At 40.1% G+C, this 23479-nt stretch overlaps 1 protein-coding gene across 1 annotated transcript in view; it reads left to right on the forward strand.

The window, feature by feature from the left end:
- The first annotated feature begins 8504 nt into the window (after positions 1 to 8504).
- LOC109373096 (nibrin-like) overlaps positions 8505 to 23479 on the forward strand; it is a 30400-nt gene continuing 15425 nt past the window's right edge. Inside the window, 1 exon segment of the mRNA XM_019626695.1 lies at positions 8505 to 8649. Coding sequence (XP_019482240.1) covers positions 8505 to 8649 — 145 coding nt within the window.

Consider the following 23479-nt stretch of genomic DNA (forward strand, 5'->3'; position numbering starts at 1 on the left):
CTGTTTCCTCCCAACGGCCCTATCTTCAAATATCACAGTGAGGGTTAAGGCTGCCACACATGAATTTTGGGAAGGACACACATTTAGTCCATAACATTCTGGCTTGGCTTCCCCAAATTCATGCCCTTCTCACATGCAGAATATATTTATTCCATCCAAAATAGCCCTCAAAAGTTTTAAATCATTCCAGAATCAACTCTAAAGTCTCAAGTCCAAAGTCTTATTTAAATATTTAAATCAGGTGAGACTTGGGGTATGATTTAATCTGAAGCAAAATTCCTCTGCAACTGTGAACCTGTGAAACCAGGCAAATTATGTAGTTCCCAAATACAATGGTGGGACATGTATAGAATAGAAATTTGCATTCTGAAAGGGAGAAATTGGAAGGGGAAAGGAAATGATGGATCCCAAGCAAGTCCACACCTTGGCAACACAAATTCCATGAGACCTTGAGGCTTGAGAATAATCCTTTTTGGTTTGATGCTCTGCCCTCTAGGCTCACTGGGGTGGCAGTGTTCCCACCATACCTCAGCAGGGGCCACCTCTTTGGCTCCACAAGTCACCCCCGTTCTGAAACTAAGGAGGAAGCAGCTCTGAGCCCTGGGCCTGTGGCGAGAGGGGTGCTTGGGTGATCTTTGAATCTCCTTTAGAGTCAATCTTTCCTTCTCTTGAAGAATAGAGCGTGTTTGCAGCTGGATATCTCTATCCTCATTATTTACTCCTGTGGAGTCCCAGAAGTCTGACAGCCTCCTTTTATTCTCTCTGCTCCCCCGCTCTTTTTCCTGTCCCCTTTAGTCCCAGCTGGTAGTGTTTCTGCTGGTATAATCTCATCTCTATTCCTGACTTCTGGGGAGATGACTGATTAAGTTCATGAGTTATACCATGATCTCTTCATCAAATGATAAAAAGCCACATCTGCAGCATTCTTTTCAGAACAATCTTTCTCATTTTTTCCCCCCAATATGGATAGGCTGAGAATTTTTAGAATTTCCAAGTTCTGATTTCTTTTTGCTTAAAAGTTCCTTCTTTAATTTATCTCTTCCTTGCATTTTACTGTAAGAAGTCAGGAAGAACCAAGCCACTCCTTCAACACTTTGCTTAGAAATCTCCTCAGCTATATATTCAACTTAATCATTTGCAAGTTCTACCTTCCACAAAAAACGAGAACACAGTTCAGCCATGCCAAGTTCTTTCCACCTTATAACAAGGATCGTCTATTGCCATTCCTCCGTTTTCCAATCATCGGATCCTCATTTCTGTCTGAAATCTCACCAGGATGGTCTTCACTGTCCATATTTCTACCAACATTCTGTCGACGTAAGAATGTTCAAACTTGTAGAAAATTTTTTTGAGTTTATTTGAGTTTGAGCCAAACTGAAGACATGCCAGGAAGCAACATCTCAAATGCTCTGGCAAATGACAGTTTTGCAGTTCTTCTTATACATTTGGAATTAAGGAGGAGGTGTAAGGAAGATTACACAAAGGTGGGAAATCTCTATAATTTGATTACAGGATAATAAACAAGATTGTGTGCTCCTTTGAAGGTGGTGATGCTTCTTGAGGGGACTGAGAAAGAGAATTACTCTGGCATTTCACAGGTGTGTTAACCTAGGTGTACAAGAACAATGGACAGAGCTTCTTTAGGGCAAAGCTAAACCTTTTTATAGTCCTGGGGTATGACTGCCCACCATGACCTGCACAGTTAGGAATTTATAGTTAGATCACCCTGTGAGGTTGCTTTCTGTCATATTTTTTACGGAGGCCCTTTGTCATCTACAAATCTGTTCATAGCAATTCAACATATGAATGTTGGAGGGACACAACAGCCCATAAAGAATGAAGCGGCTGGTCTGGAGACCACACTGACAGTCATAGAACTTAGTAGGTCAACTGTTGCATGATATCTTACAGACTTCCTTGTCTGTAACTAAACAGTCTTGTAACTCTAAGAATATTATCTAAAACCTACAGCCTGCCCCAGGCTTTCTAATCTGTATTACTCCTAGACTTGACCATGTTGAGTCCTGCATTAAAGGGCCCCATCCTGTCCGTTCTCTGGCCTCGCCACACCCCTGTGCAAGGAGTCCATGAAGCCATGTGATATGCCACCGGGGAGCCTGTGACTCTCTTCCAGACCCATTCCTCTGAGCTCCTGGGGTGTTGGAATTCCCTATTCCAAAGGTGCTGAGCTCATTTCTTGAGTCTTTCCAGGATGGGGGTGATAGGAAAGGAAAGGGGCAGTCTGCATAAGGACAGGAATGGCGTTTTGAGGATCCTGAGAATTGTCCCTTTGATCCTGATCTTCCACATTATCATGAAGGCATATTTGTGAAGACAGAGAACAGAACATTTTAAAACCCCTTTTCTTTCAGTCTGATTTATAACTTTAAATATACACAGATGGCACACGGAAATCCTTTTGTACCCTTGCCCTGGGCTCCACAAATGTTACGACAGGACAGCCTTAACTAATATTAAAATATTGGGTTGCCGGGAAAGTCACGACACATTTTTGCAACAAAAAACAGAAAAAATATGTCATGACTTTTCCGACAACCCTATAGTCAGGAAAGGTTACCAGAGGTCTTGTAACTTATGAAGCACTGATGTGTCTTATATGCTCCATATCAATTCTGCTCAAACTGTGGTCCCCAGACTGGTAGCATCACCATCACTTGGGAGACTGTTAGAAATGCAAAATCCATTCTCTCCTCCTCCCCCAAACATGCTGGATCAGAGTCTGGGGATATAGCTGAGGCATGTGCTTCCCTAAGCCCCTCAGATAATTCTGGTGCCTGATAAAGTTAGAGCATCATTGCTCTAAACCACTACTCCTCAAATTTTAATGTGCATAAAAATCCCCTGGCGTCTGGGATCAAATGAAGTACCTAATTCTAGGGTGGGAACTGAGATTCTGCAGCTCTAACAGGCTCCCAGACAATGCCAGTGCTACTTGTTTGTTGTCCTTATTTTAAGTAGCAAGGCCAGAGCACTCCAGACTGTAACTATAATTAGGGTGTGGAAGAGATAGCCAGTGTCTCAGCCCCGTCTGTAGATTTGACCTCATACAATGAAAGTTGGGGTTTTAGACCGAGAGCTTTGACCAGAAGTTGAGAGAGGAGCTGGGCCTCCTGCTATTTAGACAGCGCCTCCTCTGTACCCTGTATAACAGTCAAGTCCCAGGCCTTGCTTCCTGGCAGTATCAAGGGGAGGTGGTGTGACCTCAGAAAGAGAAAAACCATGTAATGGTGCATCTAGACTGATGGGACTATTGCAGGCTCACAGAGATCCCAACCTGAAGGTCCAACATGGACATAGTATGTCATAAGGCTCAAGAGCCAGAAAGAGCCCCTGCCTCCCCGTCCCTATGCCTAGCCACTGGGGGAGCCTGGGGTGGCCTGAAGTTAAGTGCTACACTGCCTGAGATGGGAGGTTAGATTCCGAAATTACTTGTAAATTGAGCTATAGAAAAATAAAGTATTAATATTTCCTGAATGGCTACCTTTTTGGATCGAGATTAGTTCCCACTAGACGTATTAGTCTGCTAGGACTGCCTCAACAAAATGCCATAGACCGGGTGGTTTAAACAACAGAAATTCATTTCTCACAGTTCTGGAAGCTGAAAAGCCAAGATCAAGGTGTTACAGGTTTGGTTTTTCCTGAAGCCTCTCTCCTGGGCTTGCAGGTGGCTACTTCCGCTCCACATTGTCACACGGTTTTGCCTCAGGGTCCGTGCACCCCTGGTGTCCCTCCCTTTTCTTATAAGGACTCCAGTCCTATTGGATTAGAACCTCACCCTCTTGGCTTCGTTTAACCTTAATGAGCTCTTTAATGGCCCTATCTCCAAATACATCCACGTTCTAAGGTACTGGAGGTCAGGACTTCAACATGAATGCTGGGGGGCAAATTCAGCCCAGTTCACTATACCACCGTCTGCTGGGTAGGAAGCCGCTGAGCTGGCCTGGAGGCCGAGGCTGGTGTTGGGATGGCTTAGCTGTTAGTGCAGCCTCTTCCTGGAGCTTTAAGTGACTTGATAGCTATCTTATTTTTATTTATTTATTTATTTATTTATTTATTTATTTTTAAAGATTTTTATTGGGGAATTGGGGGGATGGGAACAATGCTGGGGAATTGGGGGGAGGGGAACAGACAAGTTGCTGTCCTTTTGTTCTTCAGTCTAGTGGTGGAGGACATCGCTTCACTGGCCCAAGTTGGCACCATCATTGCGCTCTTCCCGGGCAAGGCAGATCAGTCGCCGGCTTCTGGACGGCCGCGCACAGTGGCTGCTGGCTGCTCATGCTGGTTGCTGGCTACACACGGTAGCCCATGGCAACCCACTGCCACAGGGATTGCAGCCTATGCCTTCGCCAGCGACTCACGGGCAGCCCAGCTCCAGGTTGAGCTGTTGTTCAGCATCTTAGCTGTAGAGGGCAGTGTCACTGGCCCTCATATGTGGGATCCGAACCGGGGCCCTCTGGCGTCCCAAGCCAGCTCTTAACCATCGCGCCACTCGGCCAGCCCTATTTGTTTTCTTTTTAAAGCAGATGCAGTCTACCCAGAGTGGGACCATGGCCACTCTTCCCGTTCCACATCCCGAGGTTCCCCACACGCCCTCCTCCAGCCCCCTGCTCTCCCCCACCCCGCTGGGCAGCCCACTCTCTCCTGAGCCAGGCAAATTGTCTTCAGGTTGGGCCAACATCTTAGGTTTCACTTCAAAGCTTTGCTACCCTGAATGTACGCAGAATTTACCACCTCCTGCAGCTGATTTTCTAAACTGGTGCTGTGCCTTTACCTGTTAAAGATCATCTTTCTAGGATTGCTTACTTCTTGGATGACTGATTACTTAGTTGTTTCTGTAAAGAAACAAAGCAGCAAGAGTCAGAAGAAGGGAAAATATCTCTGTTTAAGTCAGTATCCTTTCCCCTTTTCTCACCTGCCAAGCACCCTCACATTTCAGAAGAGGCTAAACAGTGGCTTGTTTTGCTACCATTAAAGAGTGAACCCTTTAAGAACCTTTTACTTTGAGGAGAAAAAGGTTAATGAAGTTCCCTGATAACAGTCTTCTAAGTGATGTTTGAGATGAATGACTGAGTTTGGAGGAGTACTCTCTTTTTAGGGACACACTTTACCTCTGGTCATCATATTTCGGATCTTAAAGAAGTACTGGGAGCAGCCACGTGCACAAAGCAAGCAGAAAAGGTCAACTGCTCCTACGGAACAGCTCTGAAATGACGATTTTATGGTAACTCTGGGAAACCAAGGACTTCGACCCATTCTAGAGGGTGAGGGTCTAGTGTGATTATCACAGCATTGTCTTAAATTGCAGCATGAGTATTGGTGCCTTTTGGTGCTCTGGTCAGATTCAGGGGATGTTTTATCATTTCTGTTTGGCAAGTCTTGTCATTCTCCTCAGTTTGTTTCTTGCTTTGTGAAGTCACACAGCTAATACGTTGCAGAAGCAGGGCTAGAACCCAGGCGGTACCCACTGCACGCATCACCAGTTTCTACAATGAGCTCTAAAGACTCAGTTCTTCCATTAACTTCATTATCTGAGAAGCATGAAACAACACCATTTATGAGAAACTCAAATTTCTCACAGAGATTACATGTACCCCTAGGCTGACAGGCAACTCAAATCTCAGCCATTACTTATTAATATATATTAATAAGTAAATTAACCTGTTCTGGACCTCTGATATTTTCCTGCCTCTAAATTGATTGTGCTTGATTTGAGAAGTCATGAAATTTTGTCTTAGTGAAGCCTGATTAAATGTACCTAGCAGAACGTCACTTATGTTGAAAGTCATCCTGAGTATCAGAATGTTGAAATAGAGCATCATGGAATATGATAACTGGACGAAGGGAAAATTAGAAGCCCTCCAAGTTTATAGTATCACCTGGTGCTTATGGGCCAAATTGTGTCTCGCCCGCCCCCAAATTCATAAGCTGAAGTCCTAACCTGCAATGTGGTGGTATTTGGAGATGGGGCCTTTGGGAGGTAATTAGGGCAAAAACTGAAATGTTAGTGTGTTTCTCACAGTCATCAAGTAAGATGATTAGAATAATAATCCTTATTCCCAGTGACAGGTTTTAGAGGTGGCTGAGCATGAAAACTTTATTTTTATCCACTGGTAATTGGAGCAAAGAATCTTCTGGGGTTGTGTAAGGCCTAATGCGCTGGCTGTGTGCTCTTGTAATCCATGGACCTCAGTCGTCATAATTAGGCCGAGAGAGCAGAGAGTGGGCAGAGGGGGCAGGGGTTAGAACTGGGCCTGGAAAAAACCTGCGGGATGTTCTTACCATTATTTGCCAGCTGAATGGTCACAGGTCCCCTAGGATGGGCACCTATATTCTGAGGACGGAGAAAGGGAAAGAGTATACCCCTACCCAGCCGCTCACTGGGAACAGGAAGTTGAGGTGCTGCAGGGAGCCCTCCACAGGCAGTGAGGGGCAGGACGTGCAGTGGAGAGAGCAGGGCTGGGGAATTCATTTTGGGACTGAGCCTGGCCTCAGCCTCCAGTTGACTGTATGAGTTAGAATAAGCCACTTCTCTGTGCTGTTAACAGCGCTTCCCTTGCAGGATGGTTCTGAGGGTTGGTGATAAGTCAGAGAAGTTCATAACTGACCTCTCTATCTCCACAGGCACCACGTGTACCTGGACTCCTTCATCTTTTGTCTGGGCTACAACACCCACCTAACTGCTGTCCTCTTTTCCCTTTCCAGCCCATTCTCCTCACAGAAGCCAGTATATCTTTTTTTTTTTTTTAAGATTTTATTGGGGAATTGGGGGAGGGGAATAGCATTGGGGAATGGGGAAGGGGAACAGACAAGTTGCTGTCATTTTGTTCTTCAGTCTAGTTGTGGAGGACGTCGCTTCACTGCCCCAAGTTGGTATTATCATTGCTCTCTTCCTGGGCGAGGCAGATCACTTGCAGGCCATTGGACGGCCACTCACGGCGGCTCATGGTGGCTCATGGCCGCTCACGAAAGCTCACTCCCACTGCCAGCGAGCCCCACTGCAACCTACGCCATCACCCACGACTCCCGGAAGCCCAGCTCCAGGTCGAGCTGTTGTTCAAGATCTTAGCTGTAGAGGGTGCAGCATCACTGGCCCTCATGTGGGATCCGAACCGGGTCCCTGCTGCTCAGAGCTGGTGTCCCAAGGCAGCTCTTAAGCAATGCGCCACTCAGCAGGTCCGAAGCCAGTATATCTTAAAACATAAATCATGTCAGTTTCCCCTGCTTAACACCTCTTAATTCAGTGGCCAGATAATCAAATCCAGACTTCCAACCATGGCTTTATAAGGTTCTGCCAAATCCAGGATGTGCCAAGATATTTGAGACTTATCATCTTATTGTGTTCAGCTCTGCTTTTTTCTCAGTTCTTCAAACATGCTAAAACTTTTCTGCCTCAGGGCCTCTGTATTATACTATACCCTCTTCCTAGAATGCTCTTACCTCCTCTCTTCCCTTAGCTTACTTCCTTCTCATCTTTCAATTCACAGAAAGGACTTTCTGGATTACCTTTCTGCCCCTCTTCTTCACAGCAGTCAGTATAAGTTGTAATTCTTTTGTTTCTCCCCGATAGAATGGAATCTACATTTAGGATAAGGACCATGTCAGTCTTGTTTACCACTTATTCTCAGTGTCTAGCACAGCACCTGACATAATAGGAGCTGCACAAATACTACTTCAATAAATGATTTAATGAAAAAATGAATTTTCCAACACTTAAGTTACAGATTTAACTCTAAAAAATAGAAAATTTACCCCACTGGTTTTGCAACTGTTTCCCCCTTGGCATTGAGTTGAGAGTGCATTGCCATATGAGCATTCACTGGCACATTCCTTTTTGTTTTTCACCTGTAGCCATGAAGGCTAGAAAAAACATCCTTATACGTAGTCAAATACTAAAAGCTATCCCCCCCACACACAGAGACAGATATATATGACTACATCAATGTTTAAAGAGATTATATATACACATACGTGAGTGTGTGTGTGTAACCTCCTTAAACAATGACATAGTCTAAATACTAATACATAAAATAGAGGAAAGTGCCATTTTAAATATAAATAAATGATTCCAACACATAAGATTTTCAAAACAACATAGTTTAAAATATATACTAAAAGGACAGTAAATCTATTAAAATTATTAATACAAAGGCATGAAAACTGTATTTTCTCTGTTATTTATACTGTCTGAAAGCATTGTTTTTGAAAAATATTTAAGGTTTAGTTCACACCACATGGAAACAGGTGTTAATGAAGGTAATTTTGTACACATTAATATCAGGAGGAAAATGTTTCTGGGATCACATTTTCAAAAAGGCTGTTGAATAGGGTTCATTGAAGACACAGAGGATAAAGCTGTAGATTCATAGAGAAGCTAACCCTTAAAACCAAGTCTTTTAAAAGATGACTTTGTCAAATGGGTGCTGGTGGTGACAGTGGAATTGCTCCTGGTGGTGCTGGCAGTGGTGGTGGCAGTGGTGGGGGTTATGGGGGGAATTGTGGTGATTGTGCTGGTGATGGTGGTTGCAGTCGAGATGACACTGCTGATGATAGTGATGACAGGCTGTGGTGTTGATGGGTTTAATGGTGATAATAAAGATTATAGTGGTGGTGCTAGTAGCATGAATGCTGGTGGGGTGATGCATGTGCTCATTTAATCAGAGCACATGGAGGTGTGAAGAAAAAGTGTGTCAGAGAACTATAGAATATTCAAAATAACTGATATGGGAAAACATGAAGATAAAGAAAGAGGCCAGGGCACTACACTATGCTAAAAAATTTGTACTTTATCCTACAAGGAGAATATGATCTAATCAGGGTTGTATATGGAAGATGGAAGAATGGGATTTGGGTTAGAAAGATCATCCTGACAGCAAGGAGATAATGGGTTGTAGTGGAAACAGTGCTTTAATTGGTCACAGGGCAATTTCTTCTCAGTTCTGCTCTATCTGAGCCCTGAATTCTCTTTCTTTTTATTTGTTTTTAAGGTATGACTTATTGAGGTAATGGCTGACATGTAAAAAGCTGCACATATTTAACGTAACAACTTGGTGAGTTTGGGGATAAGTATACACTCATGAAATCATCATCACTCTTAAGGCCATGGACGTATCCATCACCTTCCAAAACTTCCTCATACTTCCTTTGTTACTATTACTTTTGTGGTAAGAATACTTTACATAAGATCTAACATCTTAGAAAATTTAAGTATACAATACTGTATTGTTAGTTATAGGCATTATGCTGTATAACAGATCTCCAGAACTTACCTTGTATAAACAAAAACTTTATACCCTATTACCATCACCTCCCTATTGTACCTTCCCCAACCCAGCCCCTGGCAATCACCATTCTACTCTCTGCTTCTATGAGTTTGACTGTTTTAGATTCCACATATAAGTGAGATCATTCAGTGTTTATCTTTCTGTTTGACTTATTTCACTTAGCATAAAGTCCTCTAAGTTCATGTTGCCAGAAATGGCAGGATTTCCTTCTTTTTAAGGCTCAATAATATTCTATTGTGTATATATATATCTTTTATATATATATATATATATATATATATATATATATATATATATATATGCCACATCTTCTTTACCCATTCATCTCTCCATGGATATTTAGGTTGTTTCTATATCTTAGCTATTGTGAATAATGCTGCAATGAATATGAGAGTGCAGCTACCTCTTCAAGATACTGATTTCATTTCTTTTGGATAAATACCCAGAAATGGGATTACTGGATCATATGGTGGTTCTATTTTTAATTTTTAAAGGAACCTCTATACTGTTTCCATAATGGCTTTACCAGTTCACATTCCTACCAACAGTCTACCAGAGATTCCTTTTCTCCATAGCCTTGACAATACTTTTAATCTTTTTTTTTTGTTGTTCTATTTTCTTTTTTTTTAGTTCTTCTTATTTATTCATTTTTTAAGTTTATAGGCATTCTCACATATATGAGGTGATATCTCATTGTGATTTTGATTTTCATTTCCCTGATGATTAGTCATGTTGAATATTTTTTATATACCTGTTGGCCATTTGTATGTATTCTTTGGAGAAATGTCTGTTCAAGTCCTTTCCCCGTTTTTTAATTGAGTTATTGAGTTATTTATTTTGTTTGTTTGTTTGTTTGTTCTTGTTTTTGCTATTGCATTGTAGAGGTTCTTTATATATTTTGGACATTAACCCCTTATCAAATAAATGGTTTGCAAATATTTTCTTCCATTCTGTAGATTGCCTTTTCATTTTGTTGATGGTTTTCTTTACTGTGCAGAAGCTTTGTAGTTTGCTGTAATCCCATTTGTTTATTTTTGTTTTGGGTGCCTGTGCTTTTGGTGTCAAATTAAAAAAAAAAATAATTGTCAGGGGTAATGTCAAGGAGGTTACCCCCTATGCTTTCTTCCAGGAAATTCATAGTTTTAAATCTTAAGTTTAAGTCTTTAATCCACTTTGAATTGATTTTTGTGTATGGTGCAAGATATAGGTCCAATTTCAATGTTTTGCATATGGATATCCAGTTTTCCAGCACCATTTATGGGAGAATGTCCTTTCTCCATTTTGTGTTCTTGATACTTTGTCATAGGTTCGTTGATCATATATGTATGGGTTTATCTCTGGGTTCACTACGCTGTTCCGTTGGTCTACATGTCTGTTTTTATGTCAGTACCATACTGTTTTAATTGCTATAACTTTGTAATATAATTTGAAATCAGGAAGTGTGATGCCTCTAGCCGTGTTCTTCTTTGTCAAGATTGCTTTGGTTATTTGGGTCTTTTGTGGTTCCATATGAATTTCAGCATTGCTTTATTTCTTCCTACGATAATGCCATTAGAATTTTGATTCTGTATATCAACATTGCTTAGACCTGTAGATCACTTTGGGTACTATGGACATTTTAACTATATGAATTCTTCCAGTTTGTGAACACAGGCTATCTTTCCATTTATTTGTGTCTTTCAATTTCTTTCATTAATATTTTATAGTTTTCAGTGTACAATTCTTTCACCTCCTTGGTTAAATTCTTTCCAAGTATTTCATTCTTTTTTTATGCTACTGTTAATGGGATTGTTTTCTTAATTTCTTTTTTAGGTAGTTCATTGCTTGTTAATAGAAACACAATTGATTTTTGTATGTTGATTTTGTATTGTGCCACTTTACTAAATTTGTTGATTAGTTCTAACAGTTTTTTGGTGGAGTCTTTAGGAATATATATATATATATCTTCATACTGATTTCCATAGTGGCTGCACCAATCTACAGTCCCACCAACAGTGCACCAGGGTTCCCTTTTCCCCACAACCTTGCCAGCACTTGTTGTTTGTTGATTTATTGATGATAGCCATTCTGAGTGGGGTAAGGTTGTATCTCATTGTAGTTTTTATTTGCATTTCCCTAATGATTAGTGAGGTTAAACATTTTTTCATATGCTTGTTGGCCATCTGTATGTCCTCTTTAGAGAAATGTCTCTTCATTTCCTCTGCCCATTTTTTAATTGGGTTGTTTGTGTTTTTGGTGTTGAGTTGCATGAGTTTTTTATAAATTTTGGATATTAACCCTTTATCAGATATATTGTTGACAAATATCTTCTCCCATTCAGTAGGCTTCCTTTTTGTTTTATTGATGGTTTCACTTGTTGTGAAAAAACTTTTAAGTTTGATGTAATCCCATATGTTCATTTTCTCTTTTACTTCCCTTGCCCACAGGGATGTATCAGTAAAAACATTGCTCAGGGTAATGTCTGCAAATTTAGTTCCTATATTTTCTTCTAGGAGTTTTATGGTTTCTGGTCTTATGCTTAAGTCTTTAATCCATTTTGAATTTGTTCTTGTATATGGCGTAAGGAGGTGTTCCAGTTTCATTTTTTTGCATGTGTCAGTCCAAATTCCCAGCACCATTTATTAAATAGATTATCTTTACCCTAGTGTAAATTCTTGCTTGCATTGTAGATATGTCTTTTTGTAACTCCTTAGTTCTTTTACTAACTCATCATTGTCTACCAGTCACGATGCTTGCAAACTATGGTTGAGGGTATAATTTTACTCCAAGTGACATAACATCTGTTTTGAACTACCATTCCACCTGTAGCTGAAACCCTCTTGGATAATACAGGACTAGTCATTTCTGGGATTATCTCAGATAAATTCAGGATTCCCCCCTTTCTCCCTCAGGTCTCATCTAAATTTTGTGGGTGGTGATGTGGCTTACGAAGACCACTCTAATGTGTAGATATGAGACATTATATTCTTGGATGGCATCCACTGTTGATGTAAACAATGTTTTTCCTAATCAGCATTTATCTTGGGCATCTACTAAGGGGTCAAACATCTCAAACAACTTCTAGTCAATACTAGTGGCTGTATGCCTTCATATGGCTGTGAGACTCTTGTGGGCCTGCCTCTGCTGCATCACAGAAGTGTCACATGGGAAAAAACTGGGCCCAGGTGAGGGCGTGTAGGAAGTGTCCATTTTGCTCTCCTGGTTTCCCATTGCCTCTGTTTCCCATTCATCAGTGGATGTTGCTTCCTCTTGCCATGAATGGTGTTCGGAGACCCCAAGTGTTTACCATATATTCTCCCAGGCACACAGGAGGATTACAGTTAGGCAGGACTGTGTGATTAGTTCTGCCCATTGGCTATGAATGGAAGTGGCATGTTGATTTTGGGCCAAAGCATTTAATTGCTGAGTGCAAGACACTCTAGTATTCTTTTCCTATTGCAGTGACTGAGAAGGCCTTGTTTCCCACAGAAAACCTACAGGAATAGAGAGTCCTTCATGTACGATGTGACACAGAGCACTTCGCTGTCCTGCCTTTCTCATGTAATGTGGCATTATGCCTTAGGGGTGTGGAGTTGCTAGTTACTGCAGCATTACCTACCTTCTCCTGATTAACACTGATGGCATGGGGATTTCTGTCGGGCTCCAGATGAAGAAAAAGGCATCCTTCCATTTCCATTCTAGATGCTCGGGGATTCCTTAAAGAAACATTCCCCACCCTTTGGCTTTAACTATGGTATATGGACCAGGTGTTCTCATGGGTTCCCCATTAGTAGTAGTACTTCTTCCTAACTTTTTTCATTGCCTTCTTTCTGATTATTTGATTTTTCAAATAATTGAGATTTTCCTGTGCTAATGAATTAACATCAATTCATGTGCTATTCTAAATAGACGAGAAAGGAGAAATGTTATGCTACCTTCACTATTGTTAGCACATGAGATGTGGTTAAATTAGAGTTAATCAGCTTTTGACAGTTATAGAGGAATTTTGGGAGTCATGTGAGTAATATCTTAAAGGAAAAAAAACCCACTAGAAGTGAAGAAATTAAGAAATAAAGAAGGAAACCAATATTGAGGCATGTTTTGTGGCTGGTGTTATATTGGGCCTTTTCATATATAACAACTTTTCAGACTTAAAACAGCCCTGGAAGATAGGCATGCTGTTATCCCTGCTTTTAAAAATGAAGAAATTGAGGCTCAGAAAAGTCAAGTAACCTGCCTAAAGTTGAATCTTCTATCAGTGGCAGAATCAGGATCTAAACCCAAGCCCCACTAACTCCAAAGGCCAAGCTATAAACAATAGGTAACTGAATAGACAAAGTAGAATGTTTTTTTGAAGTCACAAGCACATAAAGGTTTCAGTAGGGTCAAAACCACACAATTAGTATAGTACACTTTCTGTTATTCTGATATATCTATGAAGGAACTATTTTAAATGGAGACAATAAATGGAAAAACAGCTTGGCTTTTGGTATTTTAACCATCATTTTAGACCAAAAGCCAGAATACTATGCTTATATTGCTGAGATTTCTTGGAAAATTATTTCATTCTCATCAAATTGCATATTAATTAATATCAAAGGATGAAGAAAACTAAATCAAATCATCCAAGCACATAGTGGTTTCAATAATACCTGTTGACCAAGTGAAACAGTTTTGATAATGAGAGTTTTGGAAAAAACAGAGACACTAAAGTATAGATACAAAAGATTTAAAAAATGTATTTGATAGAAAAATCTTACTTGATTTAAGAATAACCATTAATAACTAGAAGAAGTGCTTTTTAATGTACCCAAAAATATTATGCATCTTTAGATCATTGTAAAATAGAACCAAGTTAACCCTTAATATCAGCTTGAGAGTCAAATGTAGAAAGAATGAGAAGAGACAAAGAGGTGTATGCTACTGTTTTGAGTAGGGATTTATTTTAGTAAATTATTTATATTAATAAAAAATAGTCTCGATCCAGCAAACAAATCCTCATAGCAGATTATCCTTTTACTTTGATTTTGTTCAGTGCTTTTTTACAGTAAAACATTTTAAGAAAATGAATGCTTTTATTTTTAATGTCATTTCAAACTACTGAATTATTGATACAGTATAGAAATCACACTGCTTTCATAGCACCAACTATTTGGGTCAATGAAAAATGAAATGAGCTTGCTATTGTAATTCAATATTTTATTTCTTTGCAATGTGTATAAAATTTCTGAACCCATGTCTTGGGTCATAGTTACATTTATTGTCCTATAAATTAATAGCAGTTTTCCTACATGGTAAATTAATCCTTAGTGAGTAACTTCTGAAAAAAACACATAAATTTATGGTACTTAAATGCCTTCCTGTTTGGCAGGAAATAATTATTATTTATGTGAATGTTCAAATAAATGAAAGAATCTAAGGAAACGTTAGGAGTAACCTCTTGATCTTATGGGGGTGAGAATCAAGATGCTTGTCACCATTTAGTTTCAAGACATGACCTTTTCTCTTTGTCCTTTGGCCACTGTCTCGCTTCATGACCAAAATTTATAGGAAATAATTTTGTGGAAAATGACTTCATTTTAGCTTACAAACAAACCAACTGAAACCCAAAACTTCCTGCACATGGAATAAAGTGTATTAACTACTCAGTAAGGATGTATTCTGAATGTGTGACAAAGAGTTTTTAGCATGGATATAGTTACTGTTCTCTGTAAGTAAGCAAAGAATCCTAACCCTGATAGCTGGGGTCAGGGCTGGGCAGACCAAAGGACATTTTTTCAAGGGCACTTGAGTCACATTAGAAGCAGCCCTAGCTGCACTGCCTGCCTGATTAGGTTGCCCATGGACATTCAATTTAGCATATTGAATCCCTATTATGAGCAAACAACTGTGTTTGATGTGTGTCTGCATTAGCAGGAGAGGTCTATTGGGGTCAAGAAAAAATCTTTTGGGTTTGTGAATACCTTGTTGTCATCTAGCCCCTTACTCTTTTTGTTTTAAAAGATTTTTATTGGGGAATTGGGGGGGGATGGGAACAGTGCTGGGGAACTGGGGGAAGGGGAACAGACAAGTTGCTGTCGTTTTGTTCTTCAGTCTAGTGGAGGACATTGCTTCACAGGCCCAAGTTGGCACCATCATTGCACTCTTCCTGGGTGAGGCAGATCAGTCGCCGGCTTCTGGATGGCTGCTCACGGCAGCTGCTGGCCGCTCACGCTGGCTGCTGGCTACACACGGTAGCCCATGGCAACCCACTGCCACTGGGGCTGCAGCCTACGCTGTCGCCAGCGACTCAGGGCAGCCCAGCTCCAGGTTGAGCTGTTGTTCAGCATCTTAGCTGTAGAGGGCAGTGTCACTGGCCCTCATATGTGGGATCCGAACCGGGGCCCTCTGGCATCCCAAGCGAGTTCTTAACCATCGCGCTATTAGGCCGGCCCATAGCCCCTTACTCTTGATGTGCTGCTATGGAAGGTGAGGTCGTCAGAGGTTAATTGACCTCCCCCAAGGTCACACTGCTGTTATGATGGGCAAAACTGGGACTATCACACAAGCTTCCTGAATTTCAATTGAACTCTATTTCCACTCCATCACCTATCTCCCCTGATGTCTGCTTTTGGCTTACTTTGCTCAGTAAACAGATGGTTCCTCCCTACCTTTCATTTAACTGATGCTACGAATGACCACAGCATCACAGACCTTAGCCATGCTGTATTCTTTGAAAAAATAAACTTGCCTCTCTCCAATCTTCCCCTGGGTGGTAAGCATTTTGATACTCAGCCACCAAGAAAGGGTCATGAGAGCATGATGGCTGTACTTCACATTGGGCAGTTACAGACTGTAAGTGTTTCATTTCCCTCCTGGGCAGGGCACAGAGCTGGGGCATTGAACACAGCTGGTTTCCCCCAGCACTAAGAGGAAATATGGGAATGAAGTGGGCTCGGCTGAGGCCAGAGAGAGAGCAAGCAGGGAGCTAAGAGTGAAAGGGGGCTCTGGAACCGAAAACATCTGGATAAAGCAACAAATCCCACAGGTATAGGCAGGCTCAGAATGAGGGTCCTGGGCCCACCTGTTCCTTCTCACTTCCTGCCTGCCTGACTCTGCTGGCACCGGAGGGCCTGGCTGGATCCACGGATTCCCCTTCCTTCAGGTCTTCGTGGTGGACGAGCAAAGGGCTATCATTGAGGGGAGTTGCACCCCTATAGAGGAATTATGTTTTCATGATGCATTTGGGACCATTTAGGAGAAAAAGCTTCCAAATTTTTCCTAAAAGCAAAATAAAACAAAAAAAATAAACAGAAAAATCTGAGAACAAAAATAACAGTTACAATTGTTTCCAGTATTTTCAGTGCCAAAGAAGACCTAGCCTGAAAAAAATGCCAATTCCGAGTATTATAATGAATTTGGTACTTGACCTGTAGTTATTGCATCTAAGGATCACTTCTGACCAAAACTTCCACAAATCTACATGTGCCAAATATGACATATTTTAGAAAGGTGCTATACTTGAATTTAAATAAAACAATACCTCTTAATCTGCCCAAATTTTTCAAAGAGAGCAAGAAAATAATACAAAGTTGAAGGACTACAACAGTCATCAATTACTCTATCGCTTTTGAAGATTCCCTTCAAAACATAAAAAGTTCTTCCAAAGGCTCAGCTAAGTGGGAGAGAAAGTATTTCCAATGTGGTGGTTCAAGAATATTCTTTAGGTATACATACTAGGTTCCAGTTGAAACTATTAATAGAGTAGATTCCAATAGTGAAATTCTTATTGTAGGTTCATATCAATAAACATCCAAAAGAAAAAGATGGCAAAAGTACTGTTATATGTGCAAAACTCAGATTCTAAAGATAAATATTTATACATATTTTTTATATTTAAGACCATGGAGAAAAAGACCATAATGTTGCACTTGGTTTACCTGGTCCCAATTCTGTATCAGTAAAAGGTATACATTTTCATCTGTAACAAAGACTTCAAAATAAAGTTAGAGGCAAAAATGATGACCCTGACAAACCATGTATTAAATGCAAACAAAACAAAACAACACACACACACACACACACACACACACACACACACACACACACACCCCAACTCTGAATAACACAAGGGCTGTGATTTGAGTAAATTTAGTAAGTAAAAGGATTCAATGCTAAAAAGAATTATATTTGTAGGTAGCCTCCAGAACAATTAAAATATTTACCAGTGAGTGACTTCAAATATTGATACAGGTTGAATAAAACTAAGAAAAAATTTTCTTTAGTCCTATCAAAATGGTAAGATAGATCCCTTCCTTTCAATAATTGAAGCTGTTTACTACTTTCTAGTGAACTATCCCTCTGATTTATTGATAGAGATAAAGAAGGGGTGAGAAATCCACTCCTTTTTCTATCAGGAACAAAAGAAGGGTATAGCACAGGGATTGGCAAACCTTTGAGACAGAAGAACTGCCAGGGGTCAGAAAACTGGGGCTCACGAACTGTGGCTCTGAAGTAAAATTGAAAATGAAAATAAAACTATCATAGTTTCAATTATAAAAATTTTACAGGATATTATTCACATAATGGTGATTATGTAAAAATATATTTATGGCTCTCAAATAATTTTTAAATTGTTGTGAGGGACAGAATTGGCTCTTCTAGGAGTCGGCAAACTTTTGAGACAGAACGTACCCAAAGAGCTGCATGTGGCTCGCGAGCTGCAGTTTGCCGACCCCTGGTATAGCATATCAGCACTGCTTACTGATCTACAAATAATTGAAGGTCCTGGTTAATGCAGAAAGACAATAAATTGAAATGAGGGATAGAAGGATTGGAAGGAAGAGCAAAGTTGTCATTATTTGCAGATAATACAATCATTTGCATAGAAAATACAGCATAATAAAACAGAAGTTTTCTAGTCAAACTTAGAAACTTAGCAATAGTTTACTAGAAAGTGCTATATAAAAACAGACACTATAACAACAAAAATTATAAAGTGGTTAGAATTAACCTACAAAGGATGCAGAAAATTATGATAAAAAATTTTAAAACCTTAAAAGAGACTTAAATAAGCCCTGAATAATTGGAGAGCTATAACATGTTCATGACAGGATGACAAGGTTGTAAAAACATAATTTGTCCTCAGGTTAACCCATAAATTTACCGTATTTGCCGGCGTATAAGACGACTGGGCGTATAAGACGACCCCCTAACATTTCCACTCAAAATACAGAGTTTGTTATATGGGCAGTCTATCTGAAGTGTACCTGGCGTATAAGACGACCCCCCCACTTGGAGGCATATTTTTCAGGGCCAAAAAAATCGTCTTATACGCCGGCAAATACGGTAACACAATTCTAATAAAAAGTTCTTGTGATGTTAGAGTGAAGATCTTCTTGAACATATGCTAAAATTGCAAAAATGAAGTGAAAAAAATGGTAGATCTAATTATATCCTAACTAAGGATTTCTAGTTAATTAAGAACACTATATGCAAATTTAACAGAATGAGAATGAACTTGAAGAAGATGTATACTACACACTGAAAAGAGATTAGTATCAAAGATATGCAATGAATGAATCAATGAATTAAAGGAAATTATGAAAAGAATTGAATAAACAATCCACAGAAGGAGAAATCTCAATGGGTAACAAGTATGTGAAGAGATGTTTAATTTCAGTAGTAATCAGAGCAATGCAAATGAAAACAATAACAAGACCCACTTTACAACCATCGGATTTGCAAAAGTTAGAGAGTTGGATAATATCAAGTGTGGGGAAACAGGAAGTCTCATGTATCCCCCCTGAGGATGCAAAGGAGCGATCTCTGAAGAACAATATGGCCGTGCTTGGCAATATGCATCGGATGCAAGTAATGGAATACCACATAGCAGTCAGATGCAGTTTCTTCCTGGAAACTGAATGACAAATATAACTGACTCAATACTATTTATATAAGTTGAAATCACATTCACATATCTTTCCAAGACACAATTAGATCCAAGGACATATATTAAACACATTAGAATTAATGTCTATAGAATAGGGGCAAGGGAAGTAAATGTGTGATTGGGTTATGATGGAGAAAAATATCAGAAATCAAACAAGAGAAGGGTTTTGCATGGATTGATGATGATAGACAGCCAGAAATGAAAGAATATTGTACTCAGCACTCTCCATCCAAAGTCCAAAAGGAGAACAAGGACAAAGCAAAAAAATAAGGAGTGTGCCTGCATGAGCCCATGAGGCTGAGTGAGAACGTGGAGCGGTAGAAGGTGCCATCTAGCGAGAGTCCCTGAGGCACTTAGAGCTGGAATCCTGTGCCCGTTCAGGGCCCCGTGGAAGGGTGGTAAGTGAGAGGGTGCTCAGAGGGGCTGAGCCTGTCCACCAGGCATCGACGTATAACAAGCTCAGACCTGATTCCAAGTTCCTTCCTGTGAGCCCTGAACCTTAGTGAAATGTATTTGAAATGGGGATAATTTGATACTAAAAACAATGGAATTGCTAGGTGAGCCCTCACTGCCACGGCATGGTGTCTTAGTTCAAGATACTATAACAAAGAACTACAGACTGGATATCTGTAAACAACAGAAATGTATTTCTCCCAGTTCTGGAGGCTGGAAGTCCAAGGTCAGTGTGGCAGCATGCTCCCGGTCTGGTGAGAACTCTCTTCGGGGTTGCAGACTGCTGGCTTCTCCTTGTATCTTCACAGGTCAGAGAGCAGAGATAGAGAGGGAGCAAGCTCTCTTGTGACTCTTGTAAAGGCACTATTCCCATTCACAAGGGCTATACTTTCATGACTTCATCTAATCCTAATCACCTCCCAGAGGCCCATCTCCTAATACCACCATGTTTTCCGGTAGGGTTTCAACATATGAGTTTTAAGGGGACATGAGCAGCCCGTGACACATGGTGTATGGTGGCAATACATGACGGGGCAATTTGTAGAGGACATATCAAGCCTCTCCTTCCAAACAAGAGCTCATTGAGGAACAGAAGGCCCCAAATGCACACCTCTCCCCAGGACCTTTGCAGTATTTTATTTGTCCTCTTATTAGTCCCACCATTTTATTTAATTTATTTATTATTATTATTTTTTTAGCTGAGTCATCCTGCCACCTTTTGGTAGCTCAGCGGCAACTCAGCTCGGGCCAGGCATCGAACCGCTGTTGCTCTGAGCTCAAACTCTTGAGTGAGCTCTTAACCAACTGAGCCACTCAGCCAGCCCAGTCCCACCATTTTAGAGTGGTTCCTCTTCATATCAGAACAGCAGATCCAGAGACTCTGAATGCAGGGGTGAAGTGGACATCAGCCTTGGCCCAGAGTTTTGCACCAGATGTGGTTTCCAATCATAAATTAGTCCCTAAGGGGGCATGAGAACATTCCAGTAATTTGTTCTGACAAAAGCTGGCATAAACATTTCCAGGTCATTTGGTGCTCCGTGTGGCTCAATTAGACACACCCGAACCCACAGGCGTCTGGCTCGTTGAATTTTTGGAGAGCAAACCAAAAGGGCATGGGAGAAAGTCACCAAGGCAAGACCATGTGGCTGAGAGACAGGAAGTCATAAACACTAGACTCCTCCCAGACTGGCTTTGGGACAGACACTGGTTATGTACCATTTGAGGCAGTCACCTTGTTAGATTCTCTTACATGGGCCTATGCATTCCAAAAGAACATGGACTTGCTTATTTTCTTTCTAATATAGGCTTCGAAGTGCCATTATTAATAAAGCACTTCTATAAAGATGTCAGATCTCATTTTTTAAAATTTCAAACCTCAAATTTGTGTTGTCTCTGCTATTTTATACGAAGAAGTATTGTGTGATTCATCACACAGCGGGTGTTATGGGATTCTTCACATATTCCAGCAACATCTAATGGTTTGCATAAACATCATACCTGGCTTGCATTAATGAAATAGTTTAGTCATTTTAAATGCCGTGTAGTCCCCACTGCATTTCTATCTTTTAAAATGTGTTTTGCTTTTAAGTTAGTGGTTTTATTATTTTTCTTTTAAAATCAATTTATGTAGGATTTAGGACTGTTTTCCTCTGCAACATTAATTTCAAACTTGCTTTTCGTCTTGTATTATTGTCCTGAAGAATTTTTGGTCACAATGGAGATGGCTGAATAAAGCTAATGAGTTAGATACATTTCCCCCAGTTTATTTCATTTGAACAGCTTTCCACCTGCTTAATACCCCATAGCATACAAACAACTGAAGTATTTTCCAAATTGTTTTCAGATACAAATTACCTAACAAAGCTCTATACATATTTTAAAAGGGGGATTCAAACCAACAGCAAGCACAGTGGCGGCCCTTAAACATGGAGTTAGGATTCTGGCTGAAAAGGTAACAAGTGGAATGAGTCAGTGCAGTGTCTGATTGATAAAGATCAACTTCCCTATTGTGGCAATGCTGATGCTGTCCTCAGTGCATATCTTTTTTTAATTCTTTGAACGTTTCCATGAAATATCATTTCAGTGGCTGTATTTGCAGCAAGCCACATAAGCACATATGTGTAATAATACCCTGGAGTTGCAAGAAACCTTAGCAGTTAGTTATTCGTCTAGTCGACCACTGAAGAAAATGTCATAGTGTTCTCTTTGTAATGAGACGGATATTTTAGGACTCTAAGTGAAAAGGTTTTGTTGTCCCTTTTGTCACACTGAAACACAATGTTAAGAAATATTCTTATATTGTCTACCTTGCTTTCAGCCTGCTACCAAATGTGAGGTTTAAAGCTCTGAATAGTTGTGGAACCCAAGGTGGCAGAGCTTGCTTGGTGATGGGATGTAGAGGAAAGGTTTTGCTCACTTTGGCAGAAATGCAGTGACTGTATTACTAGAGAACAGTAGTAATGAGGAGGTAGACTAATACCTTTTTAGACCTTCCTCAGAGTAGAAATTTTGGGCCCATTGTGTCTGTCAATAATTATTATTTTAATGCATTCAGGACAATGAGAGATGAGATTCTTTCTCTCCCCTAGAAGAACTGTAGAGAGCAAGTCAGCACAATGTAACAGAGAGCTTTGAGCAAGGTGTTTGCGGGTGTTACATTTCCTTCTCCCCTCAGTGTATTTATCTTCTAGAAAAGAGGCACATCAACCTTCTTGTAACTTGCTTACAAACAATGGTTGTAGTCTTAATTTCCTCTTGTTCCCCAAGGAAGAGAAAAATAATTACATAGTCACCTTAGATTGTCTCAGGATTTCCGAGGGTCTCTACTAACATTCCACCCTTGATTTTATCAATTGGTAACCAATGTCTGAGGCATTCTTTGATGCATAACATGTCTTATTTGATCTGTTAAGGCTAAATAAAGATGGACAGTTAATGATTTTCTGTTTTGATGACAATATAAGAATAAGACAATACTCATAAGACCAATAAATGCAGAATTTCTATGCAAGAGTATTTTCATCCCAGCAGTCTGGAAGGTACCATGTACAGATTTCAGGATTTCAGATTGATCACAAGTATATTTGGCTTGCTGTTGCTGTCATTCAGTTTTCAACTTTAGGATTGTTTATCTTGTATTATCTATTTTTATTACAACTACTAAGATTCTACTAATTGAGTTTAATCTAAATTGGAGCCTAAACACAGAGGCAAGTTCCAATTGACCTCAGCATATTGGATTTGAGTCTGAAGTTATGACCATAACATGTCTTAACCTAAACACTGTGTATGATTCTTGGGCAGCACTATTTTCTTCCATAAATTAGGTATTACATTAATTATAGTTTCTTGTATGTCATTGTATGTCTTGCATTTGCAAGGCACTGGCTGTAATATTACTCAGTATTTATCACTTTAATTATTTTGTGATTTTTTTTTTAGAGCCTAGTTTAGAGCCTTAGTAATTTAAATATGGAATGCTTACTGGAAGGTCAGGCCCCTGCAGCTACTAGACTTAAGCATTTCAGTCATAGTTGTAATAAGTCCTTGAATTCCATATCCCTCCATCTTCCAGGGAAGCAAAACTTTCTCAAAAGGCCAGGGAAGCCCTGTGTTGTATCCCTGACAGACGATCACCCTTCTCTTCCTGAGAATCTATAGAGACAGGAAGCTCACTGCCTCCCAAGGTGGGCATCAAGGGACAGGATGCTGCAAAAATGTAGAAAGGTGGATGCAGGGATTGATGGAGTGAAGAACAGAAAATTGTGCTTAAAGACTGGGATTTCAGAGTTTAAAATTTGAGTAATAGAACTCT

The sequence above is a fragment of the Hipposideros armiger genome, unplaced genomic scaffold (assembly GCF_001890085.2).
Source record: "Hipposideros armiger isolate ML-2016 unplaced genomic scaffold, ASM189008v1 scaffold_16, whole genome shotgun sequence".
In the NCBI taxonomy this organism is placed as follows: Eukaryota; Metazoa; Chordata; class Mammalia; order Chiroptera; family Hipposideridae; genus Hipposideros; species Hipposideros armiger.